This window comes from Leguminivora glycinivorella, chromosome 15 (assembly GCF_023078275.1).
Source record: "Leguminivora glycinivorella isolate SPB_JAAS2020 chromosome 15, LegGlyc_1.1, whole genome shotgun sequence".
In the NCBI taxonomy this organism is placed as follows: Eukaryota; Metazoa; Arthropoda; class Insecta; order Lepidoptera; family Tortricidae; genus Leguminivora; species Leguminivora glycinivorella.
Window position 1 is genome coordinate 7,001,290 of NC_062985.1, and position 20,574 is coordinate 7,021,863.

Consider the following 20,574-nt stretch of genomic DNA (forward strand, 5'->3'; position numbering starts at 1 on the left):
CAACTCTTACTGTTGAAATTTAAGTAATGTACATTATTTCTCATTGTAACTGTTGTGTATTTTTTAGCTGTTGTGAGTATATTATAATGAGGTAAATAAACACTAATCTACAATTCTGATAAGTTAGACCAAAATTAAATTGAAAAACATTCTTTGATATTGATGTTTAATATAAAACCAACCTTTCAACAAAAAGACAAATTTCGTATTTCCGAAGAAAATATCGAAGAAGCTTTTAAATTATTCGACAAAGAACATAATCGAATGAACAAGCGCAGTGAAGCGAAGTTCTTACATTCTAATTAACGGATGGCTAGGGGCACGTCCTGGGACTTCGATGTTTTTGCCCTGAGTACCTAGCCAACGTCACAACCGTGTACACTTCGTACGTGGCGCGATTGAGCCAAACTACGTTTCGATCGCTAGTTAGCCTCAACGATTTTAACTTTGGCTAGGAACTCTGAGAGAAATTCTTAGACGACAACTTAAGTTTAGAAATAAAAAGGTTGCGCAGTGGTTTTCCGTGGATGCGAGTTGTAACAAAGAGTGTGATAACTACTATTTAGTTAAAATAATTAGCAAGGAACTTGTTTTTGCCTTATATTTCCTTGCATAATTTCATATCTTAAATTTAGCAAATAAATTCATAGTTCTTTGTTTACTGGTTGAAATAGCAGTTTTGTCATATCGTTAGAACTCGTATTTAACATGACGTTTAAACATGACGTCGGGCGACGGGCTATCAGTTTTAAAGGTACGACGTCACATCCTTCTTTTTGCGTCGGGGGATGATAAGGAAAATCTTATATTTATTCGTAGATCGGAAACATGTAGAACCCTTTGAATGCGTTTTGAAACGGCTTTGAAGAGGAAGTGAACTCGAACGTGGGTACAAAGATGCGATTTGCGTCATGAGTGGATTTAAACAAACTTATTTGAGGAATAAGGGCCTACTTGATGAACAATAAGAAAATTGAATTGTCGTTATTTTAGTCGCTTGCGCGATAAATTTCGAATTTTATTCTTCCCAGAAATGCGCCTGCACACCTATTTGCGCGACGAGCGAAACTTATCATGGGCGATAGATAACAAAAAGTAATCATTAAGCTAAACTATGGAATTTTCGGACCGATACGACCTTCAAACCTTCAAGAAAAGAGCGTACACCCATCTTAAAGGCCGGCAACGCACCTCCAAGCCGTCTGTTGTTTCGGGTGTTCTTGGCGGACAGTGATCGCTTACCATCAGGCGACCTGTCTGCTCGTTTGCTTCCTATCGCAAATAAAAAAGAATAAATATGAACTGGGGGCCGATTTTTGAGTTTCACGCGTTCAAATTCAGAAAATTGTCACTGAAAATAATAAGCAAGTCACCGTTTTTAACCGGTATTTTAGTGACAAAATCCCGTATGCGAGATTCAAAAATCACCCCCCTGACCTCCAAGACGTAAACCCCCATAGCTAAAGCCCTTTCTGCGTTGTTTTTCCTAAAATGTCTGCTCCAATTGCCAAATTATGCAAATATCTACGAGTATGTACGAACGGTAACAATACATAACTGTAATATACCTACCCTTACCTATGATCACGTTTACTCGCACGTGTTACCCTAATTGAAAGTCTTAAATTAACATTTTACGTGTATATTTTAAACATGCTGCCTTAATGACTCGATTTATTATCTATTTATTTCGGTAATTACAAACAAAAATCTCTAATTAATTTACACAATATCGTTAAACGAATAAAGCTTGTCTCGATACCTATTCTATTTCGCGGTAGATGTTATACAATACAACAATCACAAGGAACATCACAACAATCAGAAGTAAGTTATTTCCTTACGGTATGTCACATGCTGCTTTTCACACGAACTATTTATGTTACCTACATATTATTTTTCAACAAAAACCAATGTATGCAAAAAATAAAAAAGAGCGGAAAACTATTACGCTTATCCTTGAGAAAAATGCCAGTTTAATCCTTCCAGGGTACGTAGCCGAATGGCACAAACGCTCACGAAACGAAACGCTCGTCGATATCTATCTCTATCGCTCATTGCGTATCGGCTACGGCACCAGACGGGGACGCAAAAGCCGCTTTCCGAATAGGCGACGCAAAAACAGATTGGAATTGTTTTAAATCCATAATGTCAAGAACCTCATATTATATTCATGGTATTTACACAGTGTGGATCAGAAATTACTTTGAATGGCGTCACGAACTTTTTTTTTTATTTATTTATTCTATATTAAAAATCTTACATTTGTTCATACACCAGAGTGCCATGAAACCCTATCAGGTTTGTGTTGACACTCGATTCGTGGATACATTTTACATTTAATTTATTGTGATACATAGGATAAATTAAAGTTACAAATCAATAATTAACACTACAAAATTAGCGGGTAAAAATGAAATAGCACCCACTCAAGTAGATACACAACCGACCGTGCATTGCATTCCTTATCTCACTGCATCGTGCGCATCAAGAAGGACTTAAGCGGCTAAGGTTTTCCGCTTAACTAACTTTCGTATGAATATAATTTTGATTTCTGCACGGGAAGCATGGTCGCGCGATAGACGATAAAATATCAGGCCGTCCCTATCGCACTTACAAATAGTGCGATAGGGACGGCCTGCTATTTTATCACTTATCGCGCGACCATAATTGCCTGCCTGGGCAGGAAGAGGGTAAAAACTTTCACGGTTGAAGAAACTGAACCAAAATATTACTTACTAGCATTTGCCCGCGGATTCGCTCGCGTTAAATTCGAAAATTGAGGAATGCTCCATACAAACTTCCACCTCCCATTTTAGGGAAGTGGGGGGTTAGAAAGAGACAAAATGTAGCCTATGTCACTCTCCATCCCTTTAACTATCTCCACCGCACGTCACGCACGCACGTCAATTCGTCGCTCCGTTTGCCATGAAAGACAGACAAACAAACAAACACACTCACTTTCCCTTTTATAACATCATTTATAATATGGCTATGGATTAGTTTGTAACGCTTTGAATACTTTTGGGTCGTTGTTTTAACAAGTGTGCAGGAAATTACATGTTTCTGCTCTAGTTATAGTTTCAAATAAAGTTGTATATTTTCCGGACCATAGCATGAATATTAATACTATTTCTAAATTGCGAAATGGTGCATTCACACCCTCAGAAAATACCTACTTAAATTCAGATAATTCATCATGTTTGTTTACATATAAGTCAACCGGAGCATTTGCGTCTGACTATTCTCTAAACAATAGTTATTTGTTATACAAGGGAGCAAAGTTGTATTTTAACGCCGAGTGTGGAATTAAAAAACGAGCAAGTGAAAGGATTCTATAGTTGAACCACGAGCGAAGCGAGTGGTTCGAGAATAGAATCCTGAACTTGCGAGTTTTTTAAGACACGAGAAGTAAAATACATTTGCACCCGAGTGTAACACAAAACTTTTCCCCTCACTATAGCGAGGAAACAAAAATGCGTTTATCACTGCTTCCAGTAGTTCCACAGGTGGTAAATCATCTTTATTACTAGATTCACCTACTTTTATCAACTTTAAAGCAGTTAATTTGAGTTTATTCAAGGTCAAATTACTTTACCCACTAGTGGATAAAATGCGTTTTTACCCTCTGGTATCAAAAGACAAAACACGTGTTTCCGAGCTAGTGAGGGGAAAAATATATTAGAAATATGATATGAAGTTTGGTGATTCGCGAATTCAATGAGTATGGTCACCAAAATGTAGTAGTAGTAGTAGTAGTAGTAGTAATCACTTTATTGTGTACAACAGTTTATATACAATTTGTAGGAATAGAGATACAAAGGCGAGCTTATCCCTATAAGGGATCTCTTCCAGCTAACCTTGGAGAAGATGAGAGGATCGTTCCAGTACGTAAGATAGACAAACTTACAGGAGTACAATAAAGGTCAAAAGTAATCAAAAGGTCAAAAATGTTCCGTTTAGAAGATTTTTAAAAATGACGCCTTTTCCCCACCAGAGGACAATATCCCGGTTGACCTTACACATTAACTTTATTACTAGCTTTTGCCCGCGGCTTTGCTTGCGTTAGAAAGAGACAAAAAGTAGCCTATGTTACTCTCCATCCCTTCAACTATCTCCACCTAAAAAATCACGTCAATTCGTCGCTCCGTTTTGCCGTGAAAGAAGGACAAACAAACAGACACACATACTTTCCCATTTATACCTCTAATATCAGTATGGAAGTATGGATATCTTCCTAGAATTTAACTTAGGCGAAAGGGATCATTTCATTCTCGGACTATTGACGACTAACCTAGCCTTTCATCTCTCAGTCAACAATCTTAATAAACAAGGCATTTTTTCAAGAATTCGCCTTATCATAGGCTTTAATAGCAATAGCTACTGTATATATAAGAACATAAGAGGTTATGAACGTAGTAAAATTTTGTTGTCATATTTTCCTTTTCACATCACTATATCATATATTATATTATGTTTTGGCTATTGTTCCCAATCTGGATATATGTAAAATTTTGGCGTTTAGCCAGCTAGATGGAATGAATCTCAATGCATATGTAGATAAGACAAACACTTCTGTCAGCATTCCTATCCATAATAGTGGTAAATGAATTGAGTACAGTGATTAAGATCTTTTCGTCTTCATATTTGAAACGCACATAGATCTACATAACATATAGGATAAAAGTACCTAGCTAAATTACCAAGTTAAATAAGTGCGTACATTTTTAAGTGGCTGATAAAAAAATGGTCTAATTGAGCTCACTTTATATTTAAGTACCTAAGCAACATTTATACTTATATTTTTGCCGTATATAAGTATGTCCAAAAGTTGCCCGTAACTTACTAACCTGATATTTCCTTGGAATTCTTAGATATCTCGTAAAAATCACTATACCATCAGGTGTGATCGTGGTCAAACGTCTACCTATTAATACTAAAAAAAAAAAATGCAGCCGTAGCAGACTGTGATGATCAGCGTGCGTAGCCGAATGCACAAACGCTCACGATGCGCTCACGATAAATATCTCTTTCGTAGCTATATTTATTTCTACCGCTCTTGCGTATTGGCACAGGTATTGGCGCGACAAAGCTAGACTACCTTTCTGCGGCGTTTCGATTTCGTTTCGCGTCGCAGAAATGCCATTCGGCTTCGGGGCCTGTAAGAATAGGAAGTACATGGCACAGAGGTAGAATACGTTGTACGCGAGCTTCTGATGGTGGCTTTGGAAGGCGTCAAAAGTCACGCACTGTTACTTGTAAACAATTTACAATAACAATTTTAAGAATAACAATTTTGTAAGTACAACAACTGTAATTTTGTCTAAAGTTGCATGGTCATGGTCACTAACCTGATATCTCCTTAGAATTTTTAGATATCTCGTAAAAAATGCAGCCGTAGCAGACTGTGATGATGAGCAGCGGCAAGAAGTACATGGCACAGAGGCAGAACACGTTGTACGCGAGCTCTTGATGGTGGCTCGGGAAGGCGTCGAAGGCCACACACTGCTGGAACTCTGGCACCTCCGGGTGCCGGAGTACGCGGAAGATGAGGCTCTGAAACAAGGGAAATTATTAGGCGGTTCAATGATTCACCCTAAAATTACATACCATCATCATCCTCCTTGCGTATTCCCGGCATTTGCCACGGCTCATGTGAGCCCGGGGGTCCGCTTTGACAACTAATCCCAAGATTTGGCGTAGGCACTAGTTTTTACGAAAGCGACTGCCATCTTACCTTTCAACCCGCAGGGTAAACTAGACCTTATTGGAATTAGTCTGGTTTGCTCACGATGTTTTCCTTCACCCTAAAATTACACACCATAATTATAAAATGTCGGTTAAGGTTAGTAAGCTGTGGGGAGTCGGAAAATGCGTCAAGAAGAGACCTGCAAGGAGCAGAAAAAAAAAATGTACAGTATACAGTAAAATGTTTGATTTTTACTTGACCGACATTAAAATCGATGTGAGTGATTCTATCATACGTATATTTTTTTAACGTACAAATAACAGGTAAACCCATTTAAAAGGATCAAACGTGACTCGATCTAGTAAAATAACAAAAATAAAATTTGTTAAACGTTGTGTGATGTACGGAAACTTTGGGTGTGGGCCCGATTTGCACTTAGTCCGTAATTATTGACCTTACTTGTCTTGCGTAAGCTAAAAGTACAAGTGCTCGATACTCTAATACCCAATACACGACACCCTTCTAATAAACATTTCTTAACCCCTCGTATGCTTAGACACGGATGCGTTGCGTGGAAATTTTAATCTATTTTTTTTAACTCGTTCCTCGCCCAACGAATTGCCATTGCGATCCAAAGCATGTTAGTAACTTACTTATTATTAATCTGTGTCTAAAGGGGGAATGCATAGCTACTAGCATTATGGGAACCTTACCGGCGGGTTCAGACCTCGATGACCTTGCCTAGGTACTTTAAATTTATTTTCATATATATTTTTTAATTTTTAGCTAAGTTGTATTAGTTTTAGTTTTGTACGTTCTTATAGTTTTTGTTTTAAATGTCAAGGTCACTATTTCAATGAGCAAAATTGACAGACCGCATTCGGGGGGTTAAGATTGAAAGTTGCATCTACTAGGCCACTGTCGGGCACTGGTACTTTTACCTTCTCCTCGCACATCATAAGCTGAACACATGCAATATATTTTTCCCCTCACTAGCTCGGAAACACGTGTTTTGTCCTTCAATACCAGCGGGTAAAAACGCATTTTATCCACTAGTGGGTAAAGTAATTTGACCTTGAATAAAGTCAAATTAACTGCATTAAAATTGATAAAAGTAGGTGAATCTAGTAATAAAGATGATTTACCACCTGTGAAACTACTGGAAGCAGTGAAAAACGCATTTTTTGCGTTGTAGTTTCCTCGCTATAATGAGGGGAAAAGTTTTGTGTTACACTCGGGTGCAAATGTATTTTACTTCTCATGTGTTAAAAAACTCGCAAGTTCAGGATTCTATTCTCGAACCACTCGCTTTGCTCGTGGTTCAACTATAGAATCCTTTCACTTGCTCGTTTTTCAATTCCACACTCGGCGTTAAAATACAACTTTGCCCCCTTGTATAACAAATAACTATTTTGCTTCCGTCATAAGAAGCTCTTAAGTGCCTTGGGGTACTAATGTGGTCACAGATGATATATGTCTCAGCTTTTTGCGTTTGACAGCCAAAAAAATAAAATCTCATGTAGCGTAGGTACGTAGATGTTACGCGACGCGGCTTGTTATAAAGGTAAAAGGTAAAGTAACGTGGCACGGTAATACGTATTTTTTTAATACTACGTCGGTGGCTGCAAACAAGCATACGGTCCGCCTGATGGAAAGCGGTCACCGTAACCTATCTCAAGGAGCGTCACAGGCGCGTTGCCAACCCATTAGAAACTTGTACACTCCCTTTTGCTGTGTTAAGTACCTACACAGCAAAAAGGAGTGTACAAGATCTAAGGGAGGGTTTGGGTATAATATTTAAATGTCAATCATAATAATTTAATTAATGTGCTATGAGCTTTTTAAATCTTACTAAGCAACAATTAAAATGTAAAATAGGAACCCATGTTTACTAAAGAATAGACAAAAGGAAAAGGAATGTATAATTAATAGAAATTCATCTAAGTTACGTCATTATTTCGACAATGTACGGCCCTTTCCCTCGGGGGCTTTCATTGTTCAGAAATATAAGGCCCAAGCCAATTTAGCGCGTCAATAATTATTTATATCCAATAATAATTGGAAATATTTATATTCACATTATACATACTTCTGCTCAGGGTGGCTAGCCGAATGGCACAATCGCTCACGAAACGCTCACGAAACGAAGCGCTAGTAGATATCTATCTCTATCGCGCTTGCGTATTGGCGCGACAGAGCCAGCGGCGTATCGCTTTCGTTTGGCGTCGGAGAAATGCCATTCGGCTACGGGGCCAGAAAAGTTAGGCACTTCAACACAAAAGGAAAAAAAAACGACGATTCAGTGTTAGCCTTGTTCCTAAAAAAAAAGTATCACAGAATGATAAAGTATATTTTGATTGAGCCAAAAACTACTAAACCTATCAGGTTGAAAAAAAAATTCCTAGAAAGTCTTTATAAAGTTCTACTTTTGTGATTTTTTTTCATATCTTTTTTAAACATATGGTTCAAAAGTTAGAGGGGGGGGGGGGGGACACACTTTTTGTTCCTTTAGGAGCAATTATTTCCTAAAATATTAATATTATCAAAAAACAATTTTAGTAAACCCTTATTTATTTTTAAATACCTATCCAACAATATATCACACGTTGGGGTTGGAATGAAAAAAAAAATCAGTCCCCATTTTACATGTAGGTGGGGTACCCTAACAAAACATTTTTTTTTTTCACTTTTTATTTTACCACTTTGTCGGCGTGATTGATATACATATTGGTACCAAATTTCAGCCTTCTAGTGCTAACGGTCACTGAGATTATCCGCGGACGGACGGACGGACAGACAGACATGGCGAAACTATAAGGGTTCCTAGTTGACTACGGAACCCTAAAAACGCCTAAAAGCACTTTAAATATCCATTTACTCATGAAACGTGATGTGATAGTTTTCCTACTTACATTTTGTTGGTAAGAGTTATGTATGATTGCGCTTGGGCGAACGATTTTTGCTTACCTTTTTGTGTGTTGTAGTACCTGTAGTTTTAGAACAAAACGGGACTTAATCGCGTAAACACTTACATTTATATTAGGCCCGACGTTTCGAACATCACATTATGTTCGTGGTCACGGGTAGACTGGCGAGGAATTGCATCAACATCTTCTAGCCGCGCGAGTTTCTCGAACTACCCGCACTTGTTCTTGATTATTCACTTTTGCGCTAGGGTTGTCACTTTGCCTACACACAACACTCACGACATCAGCCGGTGTGTTCCTCGGTATTTTTTCACGCTTACATTTGCTAATCACTGGATTCCACGAAGAAGAAATTCCCTGTCCCTCATTTTGGTTGAAATTTCGATGCTTCCTAATTTCAATCGCTTCACGTACTTTTCTGCTGTAGAACAGACGTTCCGTTGATAGAATTTTGGGACTATGGAGCTCGATCCAGTGGTTTGGTCCCGACTGTAGCAGATGTTCAGCTACCGCAGACTTATTAATTATGAGTGCAAATCGTGTTAGTCTAAATCAATATACCTGTAGTTTCTCTACTAATATATCGACGTATTGCAAATTATTATTTCCTATCTTTTCTATAAGTCCTTTGAGTCGTCGGCAACCCGAACCCTCCTTAGAACTTGTACACTCCTTTTTGCTGTGTACTTAACACAGCAAAAGGGAATGTACAAGTTTCTAATGGGGTGGCAACGCGCATGTGAAACTGTTTGATTTGCAGGCGTCCATAGGTTACGGTGACCGCTTTACATCAGGCGGGCCGTATGCTTGTTTGCCACCGACGTAGTATTAAAAAAAAAAAAAAGAGTGAGTGTGTTTAGTAAAACGCCCCACTTTGTCGATTGGTATAAAGCCGCTCTGTCAGTTTATACATATCATCATCCTCCTTGCGTTATCCCGGCATTTGCCACGGCTCATGGGAGCCTGGGGTCCGCTTTGATAACTAATCCCAAGATTTGGCGTAGGCACTAGTTTTTACGAAAGCGAATGCCATCTGACCTTCCAACCCGAAGGGTAACTAGGCCTTATTGGAATTAGTCCGGTTTCCACACGATGTTTTCCTTCACCGAAAAGCGACTGGCAAATATCAAATGACGAGCCGGGTTCGAACCCGCAACCTCCGGATCAAAAGTCGCACGCTCTTACCGCTAGGCCACCAGCGCTTCACGTTTATACATATATATGTCAGTAAATCTCGTCTTTATGGTAAGCGAGAAAGTGGGACGTTTTACTAAACACACTCACATATGACAAATGTAACCTTAGTGGTATGACAATCGAACTAAGGCACGCGTATTAGGTACATGACACGTACATTCATCTTCACCTGCGGAGTGGTTCCTGCAGACTAAAAAGTAAATAAAATAAATTAACAAAATAAAGGTTTATTTAGGAATATAGATGTAATTATAAGGGCCACTTGCACCAACGACAATGGAGGGTTAACATACATATAACATACATACATACATATAATCACGCCTGTATCCCATAAAGGGGTAGGCAGAGCCATAAACTACTAAGTGTCAGTGCCACTCTTGGCAAAAATGGGTTGAAAGAAATCCAAATTGTGACATTGCAGTGACAGGTTGCCAGCCTCTCGCCTACGCCACAATTTAACCCACCACCATTTTATATGGAATTTGACAGCTGACAGCCCACTGACCCTGAGTTAAGTGATTGGTGCAAATGTGCCTTAGATTAATAAGCTAATTGAAAAATGCATGAATTGTTTGTAGGAAATAAAAGGCTTTTTTTTTACGTTCAATGTAGGTATGAATTCATACCTTATCACCAGAGCGATCGGATTGAAATGATAGAGGATTGCGAAAGTCGCTAGGTATAATGTTGACTTTTTCTATCTAATTTCGCCGTTTCTTCAGATTTAAGTTCTTAAAGATTCGAGCCACGTCTTTTCGTGGAATTTCTACCATAAATACTTTTTGTAAAATATATTATTTTATATCATTTATAGCTATTATTGAGACAGAAGGATTTATTTGGCAAACAGTCAACAGAGTATTTTTATTTTCTTAATAAGGTGTATTCATTTCGTGGAATTTTTTGATCGGCTTATGTTGTTGAAAGTTATACACCGAGTTTTAATTGAATTCCGTTAATTTTAAGGGAAGGTTCTTTAAGTCAAATACAATTAATTACTCTAAGAAACTCATCGGATTATTTAAAAAAAAATTACTGAACACGTGCGTAACATCCTTTACAACTTCCTAATGTTATTTGTTTTGACATGTGCCGTCAGACACTTCACACTAACTTTAATGTTATTAATGTCTTTTCCATCACGGAACAATGGTGTTCCGGACCTTTGGGAGGCGTGCGCGGGGCCGAAGCCAACGCGTATAGGCTTGATACTTTAATAAAATGTAAGGGGTACACCGAGCGGATGTTGCCCTTGCCCGTCTCATGGGACACAAGCTTTCTTTTTAACCGACTTCAAAAAAGGAGGAGGTTCTCAATTCGACTGAATGTTTTTTTTTTTTTTTTATTTTTTTGTATGTATGTTCCTCGATATCTCCGAGAATTGTGGACCGATTTTCAAAATTTTTTTTTTTGATCGAACGGGTATAACCCCGAGATGGTCCCATTGGCACCAAGTCAGGGTCTGATGATGGGATCCTGGAGAAATCGAGGAACTCTTCAAATGTTATAGGCACATGTAATGTTTTCAGTGTATTTTTCAAAGGTAAACCAGTATTTACGCCTGATGGTAATAATTTTATGTGGCTGAGCTGATGATGGAAGGTCAACTCCTCAATGGTTAGGAGTTAAAGGATAATTCTTTCACTAGTGTACATGTATTCGGACTGATACATATAATATCAATAGGAACCACTAAAAATCAACAAATAAATAAACTTTTTTAACAAAAAATAAAACCGCCTTCAAAAATAAGCGCGTTACAAAACACGGAGAAACTAAAAAGCAAAAAATAATAAACCTTTGAATTCAGATTTCTTATCGTATTGCAATAATCTAAACATCCAAATTATAAACAAATCAATTATTTTTGGAGTCGGTGCCAGCCTGCGTATGGTTGGGTGGGGCAAACAGGCAATAGCAAGGCGACGAACAGGTCTGGTACCGACTGCAAAAATAATTGATTTGTTTATAATTTGGATGTTTAGATTATTGCAATACGATAAGAAATCTGAATTCAAAGGTTTATTATTTTTTGCTTTTTAGTTTCTCCGTGTTTTGTAACGCGCTTATTTTTGAAGGCGGTTTTATTTTTTGTTAAAAAAGTTTTTCAAGTCATAGTTTCACCAAGTCCCGAGATCGGAACAAATAGAAAATGTATTTGGAACCTTGGAACTGTTTATCTAAATTAGATACTTATATAGTACTCCATCGCTCGACTTTCGAATCCCTTTGGACTTGAGTTTGGTCGTATCTAAATGGAAAACTGATAGATATCGGAATTTGCAGAAGCTGTGACATTTGACATTTCTTAGCACTATTCATAATTACTCGTACTTTTACTTAATATAACAAATTTTATTTCGATATTCTTGTGTTATAACTTTTATTTCTATAACGTAGGTACTCGTAGTTGTAGTAAATATGTATATCAAAAGTTTTCACTGATTAGTATTATGTTAACTGATAACAGAAGCTACTCCTTATGGTAATATATTATGTTAAGAAGCAGTTGAAACGCCTGATGGGAACCGATCATAGTCACTTTATGGATAAGTAATATTGATGAAGACTACTTACTGAGTCATAGCGCAGAGTGAATAAAAAGTATGTTATGAGGAGTTAACTCATTCAACATTTTGCACTTTCTGAGAAAAACGAGCGAGATTTTCTTTGGCATGTTGTGCTCACAAAATGTAGTTATGAACTTATTGTGAGAGGTGCCGTGATAAAAGCTTGTGAAATGGTTTGAATTAGATATTAAACCAATCTGTCGTGTGTTAAACACCCTAACCGTCTTGTTTTGCTTATGTTCTTGACGAAATTTAAACACTTTCGTCATGTAACACACACACATACACGTGTGGGTTATGTAGCGGGTCTTGCTTCAATCAAACCACAAAAATGTTCTCTTTATGAAGTCTATTTGAACAGAAAATGTCACATGTAAACAACACAGCACAAAAGATAATTCAGAACGTGATAAACAATCAATTCGCGTAAGTGTGGATCGGGCGCCGGCGAGGCGCGGGGCAGCGTGGAGTCGGCGTCGCGGCTGGGTGGATACTCGCGTGTCGGCCGGCGCGAGCGCGGGGCCTCTCGCCGCTGCGTCACCAGGGTGGCTAGCCGAATGGCACAATCGCTCACGAAACGCTCACGAAACGAAGCGCTAGTAGATATCTATCTCTATCGCGCTGGCCCCGTAGCCGAATGGCATTTCTCCGACGCCAAACGAAAGCGATACGCCGCTGGCTCTGTCGCGCCAATACGCAAGCGCGATAGAGATAGATATCTACTAGCGCTTCGTTACGTGAGCGTTTCGTGAGCGATTGTGCCATTCGGCTAGCCACCCTGGGTAGCTAGCCGAATGGCACAATCGCTCGGCCCCGTAGCCGAATGGCATTTCTCCGACGCCAAACGAAAGCGATACGCCGCTGGCTCTGTCGCGCCAATACGCAAGCGCGATAGAGATAGATATCTACTAGCGCTTCGTTTCGTGAGCGTTTCGTGAGCGATTGTGCCATTCGGCTAGCCACCCAGATCGGATGTCCCCGCCCACCGCGCCCGCGCGGCGGACGAAGGAGATTCAATAGAGTAGCTAGGATAATGTATGAAATATGAATATTGTAAGTATAGATATAGTTTATGATTTAAGTATTGATATTGATTTTAGTAAGTTTATTTATGTTTATAATGCATGTGAATTTTTAATGTAAAAGTGAATGTTTTTATATAAGTATTTGTGTTTATTATTTATGTTTAGTGTGATAGGTATTATAGTATTTATAGTATTAATGGTATGTAGTAGTTATGTATACAAGTAAATATTATGATGATTATTTAATGTTATATACATGTATTTGGGTGATTCTCTGTAAGAATGTTCAACAAACAGTCCCCTGGCAATGATTTTTTAAAATATTTATTTATAAAATCAGAAATAGTTTGTATAATTTAATTAAGGCAAATGGGTTTTATTAAATTATACTAACTATTTATAATTTCATTAATAAATATTTCAAAAAATCATTGCCAGGGGACTGTTTGTTGAACATCCTTACAGAGAATCACCCATTTAATAGAGGTAGGTAGGTATAGTGGTTACACCACACACGCAACACGCGCTAACAAAAACAAAAGAATAAAGATAATTATTATGTATGTGTACCTGTGGTAAACTGCAGAATAACGCGATGAACCACGCAAAACACAGCATTGTCTTACTCCGTGACCTGGCGACCGCCAATCTTAGTGGATACAGGACCGCAAAAAACCTGCAAGAAAAGAAACAAATTAAAACGTCTCGATACAATCTCAATTGATTACGTTCAAGGCTACACAGCGGGAATGTTTCACCATATTGTGCACTCTGATTTGTGTAAGTACCTAGTTATTGGAAATTTGTGAAAATGTGTCCAAAATTAATCCAGCGATAGACTTTATTTACGTGGAATTAAATAAAAAGCAAGTGACTTAGACCGCTATACACGGTGTAACATGAGGAACCCGAAAGATTTTAAGAGGATACTGTAGCGAAAATGCTAAAATGGAAAGGAGCCCCCCTTTCAATTTGGGAATTTCAGTTAAATATACAAGTGTTATTAACTAGATTTATCGAAAAAAAATTGTCCATTAAGAACAATCCAGTCAAAAGATATTTAAAAAAAATCTTTAAAATCGAGGTTCCGCTCTCGACTATTTCCTCCTTCAAAACTTAATCAATCGGAACGAAATTTGAGAATCTGAATAACAATGAAATAATCTATGTCGGACCGTTTAGCTTTTTTAGTTAATTGTTACCAATCTTGAGTATCACACCTTTTTTTGCGCCACAATGAAAAAGGCCGTTTTTGGAATTTTTTGATTGGCTCTAGTCTTTAAAAAGCATAATATCAAAAAAATCAAAACGGTCCGACACAGATAAAAATAATAAAAATCTGTGTTGAAAAAATCATTGCTTTATCTTCAAAAACCAGGGAGGAAATAGTCGAGAGCGTTTGTATGGAGAATTGACCCCTACCGTATCGTCTTAACCACGTCTCCTGAAGCCAAAAGAAGGAAAAATGTTTACCTCTATATGAGTTTAAATATGTTACACTATGTATACTCCGTACCTAAGGTACCACACACCATATCACACGCGCGTCACGTTCAAGGCTTCAGTGAGATGAAAATATGCGCATGTCCCGGAAACGGAACTAATACCAAAACAATACATGCATCCTCATGAATATTAAACAACAACAGTCATGGTTCTTTAGAGTATTTGCTTTTGGTCTTACATAGCGCATCATAACAGAAAAGCTTTCAATATAAACATTGATTTGAAGAATACTTGTTCTAAAAACTCTGCTCTGGTGACGTAGCCGAATGGCATTTCTGCGACGCGAAACGAAAACGAAACGCCGCGAAAGGAAGTCTAGCTCTGTCGCGCCAATACGCAAGAGCGATAGAGATAGATATCTACGATCGTTTCGTTTCGTGAGCGTTTCGTGAGCGTTTGTGTCATTCGTGCCCGTGTGGTGACGGGTTAAGAATTTCACCACCCCCTTTCTTCCCGTGGGTGTCGTAGGAGGCGACTGTGGGATATGGGGCAAATTGTGGCGTAGGCGAGAGGCTGGCAACCTGTCACTGCAATGTCACAGTTTCGTTTTCTTTCAGCCCCTTATTTGCCAAGAGTGGCACTGAAACTTGAGAAGTTCCATGTGCTCTGCTTACCCCTTCATGGGATACAGGCGTGATAGTATGTATGTTGTGTCATTCGGCTACGTACCCTGTACCGCCTCACCTCAATTCGAGCCGCTGAGTATTCTTCGTACAAAAATGTATAACGTAACAAAATATCGTGCATCACTGACATAGCACTAGCTAAAAGCCTTCAGATAACAAGTTCTCCGGAAAACATCGGGCTGTCAGTTACGCCGTGTCTTGCGTGGGCCGTCGCGTCTCATACTTTCATATCGATAAGGTTTGATTTCGTATGCGTCGCATCGCCGTCGCGCGACCATCGCGCGACCGTCGCCCACGCAAGCCACGGCGTTATTCGGCACTTTTACCTTTTGTTTAGGTATATTGACAGGTCCTTAAATTACTTAACGTACGGAGAATTAAAAAAAATTGGACACTCTAAAAGTTTAGTGTGCAGACAATAAAATTCATAGCAATCCCTTAATTACACTGCCTGTCTTAGTCCGTTTTCACATTATCCGATCCGATATCGAATGTAGGAAGGATTTCAATGGAAAAAAATCCAAGATGACGTCTGTAATGTATGGGATATCGGTCCTGATACTCCTAATCCGATATCGGATGTGAATGATTATGCGCCACCGCATCGCATTTATAAATACGCTGACAGATCCATTCTTATTTGAATACGCTTGTTATATAATGTCATGTTCTCAATGTGTCGTGTCGTGTCTTTTCCGTTGCTCACTTATACATATATATGGTTACCCTACGTCTAGTAGTCAGCAAGATAAGTCCAGTAGGTATGGCGCTGGGTTAGCACATGATTGCCGCGAGAGTATGTCGCCGTGAGATAGACTACCCGTCCTTATGTCATTGATACAGTTAGAAGAAGACATGTGATTTGGTGCCGGCTTTTAAGGTGTGCCATAAGCTTAAGGATGACCCTATTTAACTTATTATTTGTTTATTTATTTAAACTTTATTGCACAATTAAAAAAAAAGTACAAATGGCGGACTTAATGCTAGCAGGCATTCTCTACCAGTCAACCATGGGCTAAACCGAGAGATCGTGTTGGTGCAGGGTCATAAAACAGTTAAGTAGTAAAATAACAAGGAACTATATACATATACCTAAATTTGCCTAAGTAGTTATGTCTCCATATACATACATAAATAATGCTAAATATACCTAATAAATCTACATAAAATACATATAAAATAAAATATCCATTGTGAAACATCATGAGGAGAACTATTGAACTTTGTCTAACAGATGCTTGAGTAACATGCGCTTGAAAGACAATTATTCAACACCAATTAATGTAACATATATCGCAGGTGTATGGTTTTTTAGAAAAAAAATTCTAATAAGAAAACTGACTATGCCATTCTGTTTCCTATAATGGACTTAACTATGTATATTCCGAGGTTAACGGAATTCAATAAAAACAAGGTGTATAATGACATGTTACGAATAGGCACGTTAAGCGGATATATAATAGCTTATCATCTCCGTAAACGACCTCATTTCTAAGATCCCAAATGAAATAATTTACTTAGTCCACAAAGGGGCAGATCTGCAATGTCTTAGGCAGTAAAGGCCTATGATAACGTTACGGTGGGTTTCTTGTGAGCGTTCTCCTTTGAAATGTCTATGTTTATTGTTTACTAAATCTGTCAGAAAATAAATTTTACTTCGTGTTACGGGCGGGCCGGATACTCCTTTATTTATTGCTGAAGTTAAGGGCTAATTCGGTCCAAATTGGGCATTTGAGGACTAGTTAAGTGCTAAAGTGACTAGTTAAGTGAAAATAATAATTCTTCTCTTTCCTAGGAATCAATATAGGTAGTAAGAATGAAATCAATCGAAAATTGATGATTGAGACGTGGGAGTTGTCTAGCGAATTTCGTGTAAATATTAAATATAGGATACTTTCATGACTACAATTCAGTATATTTTTACTAAGAGCTTGATTTGATTAGGATAATGTTTAAATTGTTGGCCAATTTTACAAACGCGTTGGTTCACAGGTTTCTAAATTTGGTTAAGTTTTGGAAAATAAAACGTTCGAGAACGAACCACGATTTTAAATACTATCTTTTTGCAATGTCTTTCAAGTCGTGTAGGTACCTAGTAAAGCACAATGATTGAAAAATTACATTTGTACCTACTGTCATACATAGATAATACGCTGAGGTAAAATGTATGAGAGCAGCGTGCGTAGCCGAATACACAAACGCTCACGAAACGAAACGCTACGAGCGTTATATAATATATCTCTATCGCTCTTGCGTATTGGCGTGACAGAGCCAGACTACCTTTCCCGACGTTTCGATTTCGTTTCGCGTCGGAGAAATGCCATTCGGCTACGGGGCCAGTTATGCACTCATTTAAATCTAGGTACCATTTTAGAATTGCTTTTTGGGTTAAAGTATGAAGATAAATATTTTCAGAATAGGATAGGTAATACTCCTTTGATCTAACAAAACGAATTCATCTTAATTCAACCAGTTAAATGCAAATATTTGCAATAGCAATGTCAACTTTAAAATAAACCTTATAATAATTTGTAGAAACAAGTGTTCAAATGGCCAGTTTACAATAGTTATATTTTCTCTCTTTAGGAAATAATGAACAAAAAAAAGAAAACCCGCCAAGAGCGTGTCAGGCCACGCTCAGTGTAGGGTTCCGTACACAGAAAAAAAAAAATACTTGAAGCAAGTAATATTATTTGAGTCAAGATCTTTTGGGATTTCGATATAAGGAAAATGGAGAATTACTTAGATTGAGATATAAAATGTTTCGCATTATAGTTCTTAGACCAAGAACTACTTTTTTGTATCAACATTTTAAATATCTCTTCCACTAAAAGCTAATAACTGTTGTTTCAAGAGAGAAAGCATTTTGACATAATTATTCCTTTTCTTATTTTAACATTGAAAGGCTCTTTAACGAAGATTGAATGTATTTTGTTTATAATAGTATTAAAAATTGGCTCAAAAGCGTTAGTTCTTATTGTAAAATAGCACATATTCTCTTCAAATGATGTAAGGCTCTTTTTTCAAAAGCTAAATTGTTTAACCCAAGAACGAAAATATTTAAAACAAGATATTTTCGTTCTTGGGTCAAACAATTTAGCTTTTAAAAAGAGCCGTACATCATTCTCTTCAAATGATGTAAGGCTCTTTTTTTAAAAGCTAAATTGTTTGACCCAAGAACGAAAATATCTTGATCTAAATAGCTGATTAATTTACTCAAGAGCGTTTTGTTCTTGTTGTCAAATGGCCCATATTCCGGTCAAATGATGTAAGGCTATTTTTTTAAAAGCTAAATTGTTTGACCCAAGAACGAAAATATCTTGTTCTAAGTAACCGAGATAATTTACTCAAAAGCATTAATTGTTCTTGCAAAATAGTTCCTTTCTTGTTGTAAAATGGAACGTATTCGAATCAAATGAAGTAAAGCTCTTCTTTTAAGAGTGTTTAATTCTTCTTATAAAAAGTGTCATTCTTGTCGTAAAATGGAACGTATTCCAATCAAATGAAGTGAAGCGCTGTTTAATTCTTCTTATAAAAAGTGTCATTCTTCTCGTAAAATGGAACGTATTCCAATCAAATGAAGTAAAGCTCTTCTTTTAAGAGTGTTTAATTCTTCTTATAAAAAGTGTCATTCTTGTCGTAAAATGGAACGTATTCCAATCAAATGAAGTGAAGCTCTTCTTTTAAGAGTGTTTAATTCTTCTTATAAAAAGTGTCATTCTTGTCGTAAAATGGAACGTATTCCAATCAAATGAAGTAAAGCTCTTCTTTTAAGAGTGTTTAATTCTTCTTATAAAAAGTGTCATTCTTGTCGTAAAATGGAACGTATTCCAATCAAATGAAGTGAAGCTCTTCTTTTAAGAGTGTTTAATTCTTCTTATAAAAAGTGTCATTCTTGTCGTAAAATGGAACGTATTCCATTCAAATTAGGTAAATCTCTTCTTAATCACGACTATAAGGTGTGCCGTTCTCGAGAATGTTCTCCGTTTACTATGGGCTTTGAGCGAGAACGTTTCCTATACAAAACGGAGAACATTCTCGAGAACGGCACAACATGAGCTACAACACTTTTCATACCGACGTTTGTGTATTTGGCGCGTTTACAAAATTTACCATTTTATTTTTGTTTTATTCTTATCATGTAATGTCTCAAATGAAATACTTATGATGTATTTTTTTACCTATTTAAGATCTTTAGTTTTGTTTGCCTACCTTTATAATATGGTCATTTCATCACTATAGACTTTGCGACAATTATGACTTGATTAAATTACCTACCTTAATAAAACAATAATAAAATGGTATATTTTGTAACTAGGATAAATACACAAATTTCCACTTTTAAAGAAGAGCTTTAAATTTTGATGGAGTGCGTGTCCCTTTACAACAAGAACCAGAAATACAAACTTAAAAGAAAAGCTTAATGTAAGTATGTAATTAGAATACGTTCTATTTTACAACTAGAATGAACATGTTACAAGAAGAATTATCTTAACCCACAGAAGTGCTAATCAACTCAAGCTTTAACTTTTTACAAAAAGACTTGTGCCGTTTTAAGTATGAATGTGTTTTGACAGTATTCCAGTCTAATTTATACAAGCCAAATTAGTTTTGAAACACATTTATACCTATTCGGAAATAATGGAATAAAAGTGAAATGTAAGTTTCTCATTTATTTTATGCACCAGCTATAGAAAGTAATTACAAATTCAGAACCTATCAGTATCACTATACAGTATTAAAATTGAATTTAGAACGGAAAACATTTTGACTTATAAGCATATAGGTACATAAATGTATGAGCTACATGTCATGGTTCATTATTTTATTTTAAACGTTTACAATCTTGAAATATTTTTATTTTATTTTCACTAATTGCAATATTTTGAACACCAATTGATATGTAGATCAAAATAATAATGATATTATTAAATATGTTTCTAATAAAATCAATTATACAACCCGTCACTAAGAAAGGACGCTGCAAAAGAATTGAATCACCTAGTAGATAAAAAGGAATATTCTGACTTG

The 20,574-nt window shown here is 37.1% G+C and overlaps 1 protein-coding gene across 1 annotated transcript in view; it reads right to left on the reverse strand.

Moving 5' to 3' along the window:
- The window catches only part of LOC125234181 (adipokinetic hormone/corazonin-related peptide receptor variant I-like), a 131,446-nt gene that overhangs the window by 62,033 nt on the left and 48,839 nt on the right, over window positions 1-20,574 (reverse strand). Inside the window, exons 3-4 of the mRNA XM_048140388.1 lie at window positions 13,982-14,087; window positions 5,352-5,556 (exon numbers count right to left, since the gene is read on the reverse strand). Coding sequence (XP_047996345.1) covers window positions 5,352-5,556; window positions 13,982-14,087 — 311 coding nt within the window. The remainder of the gene's footprint in view (window positions 1-5,351; window positions 5,557-13,981; window positions 14,088-20,574) is intronic.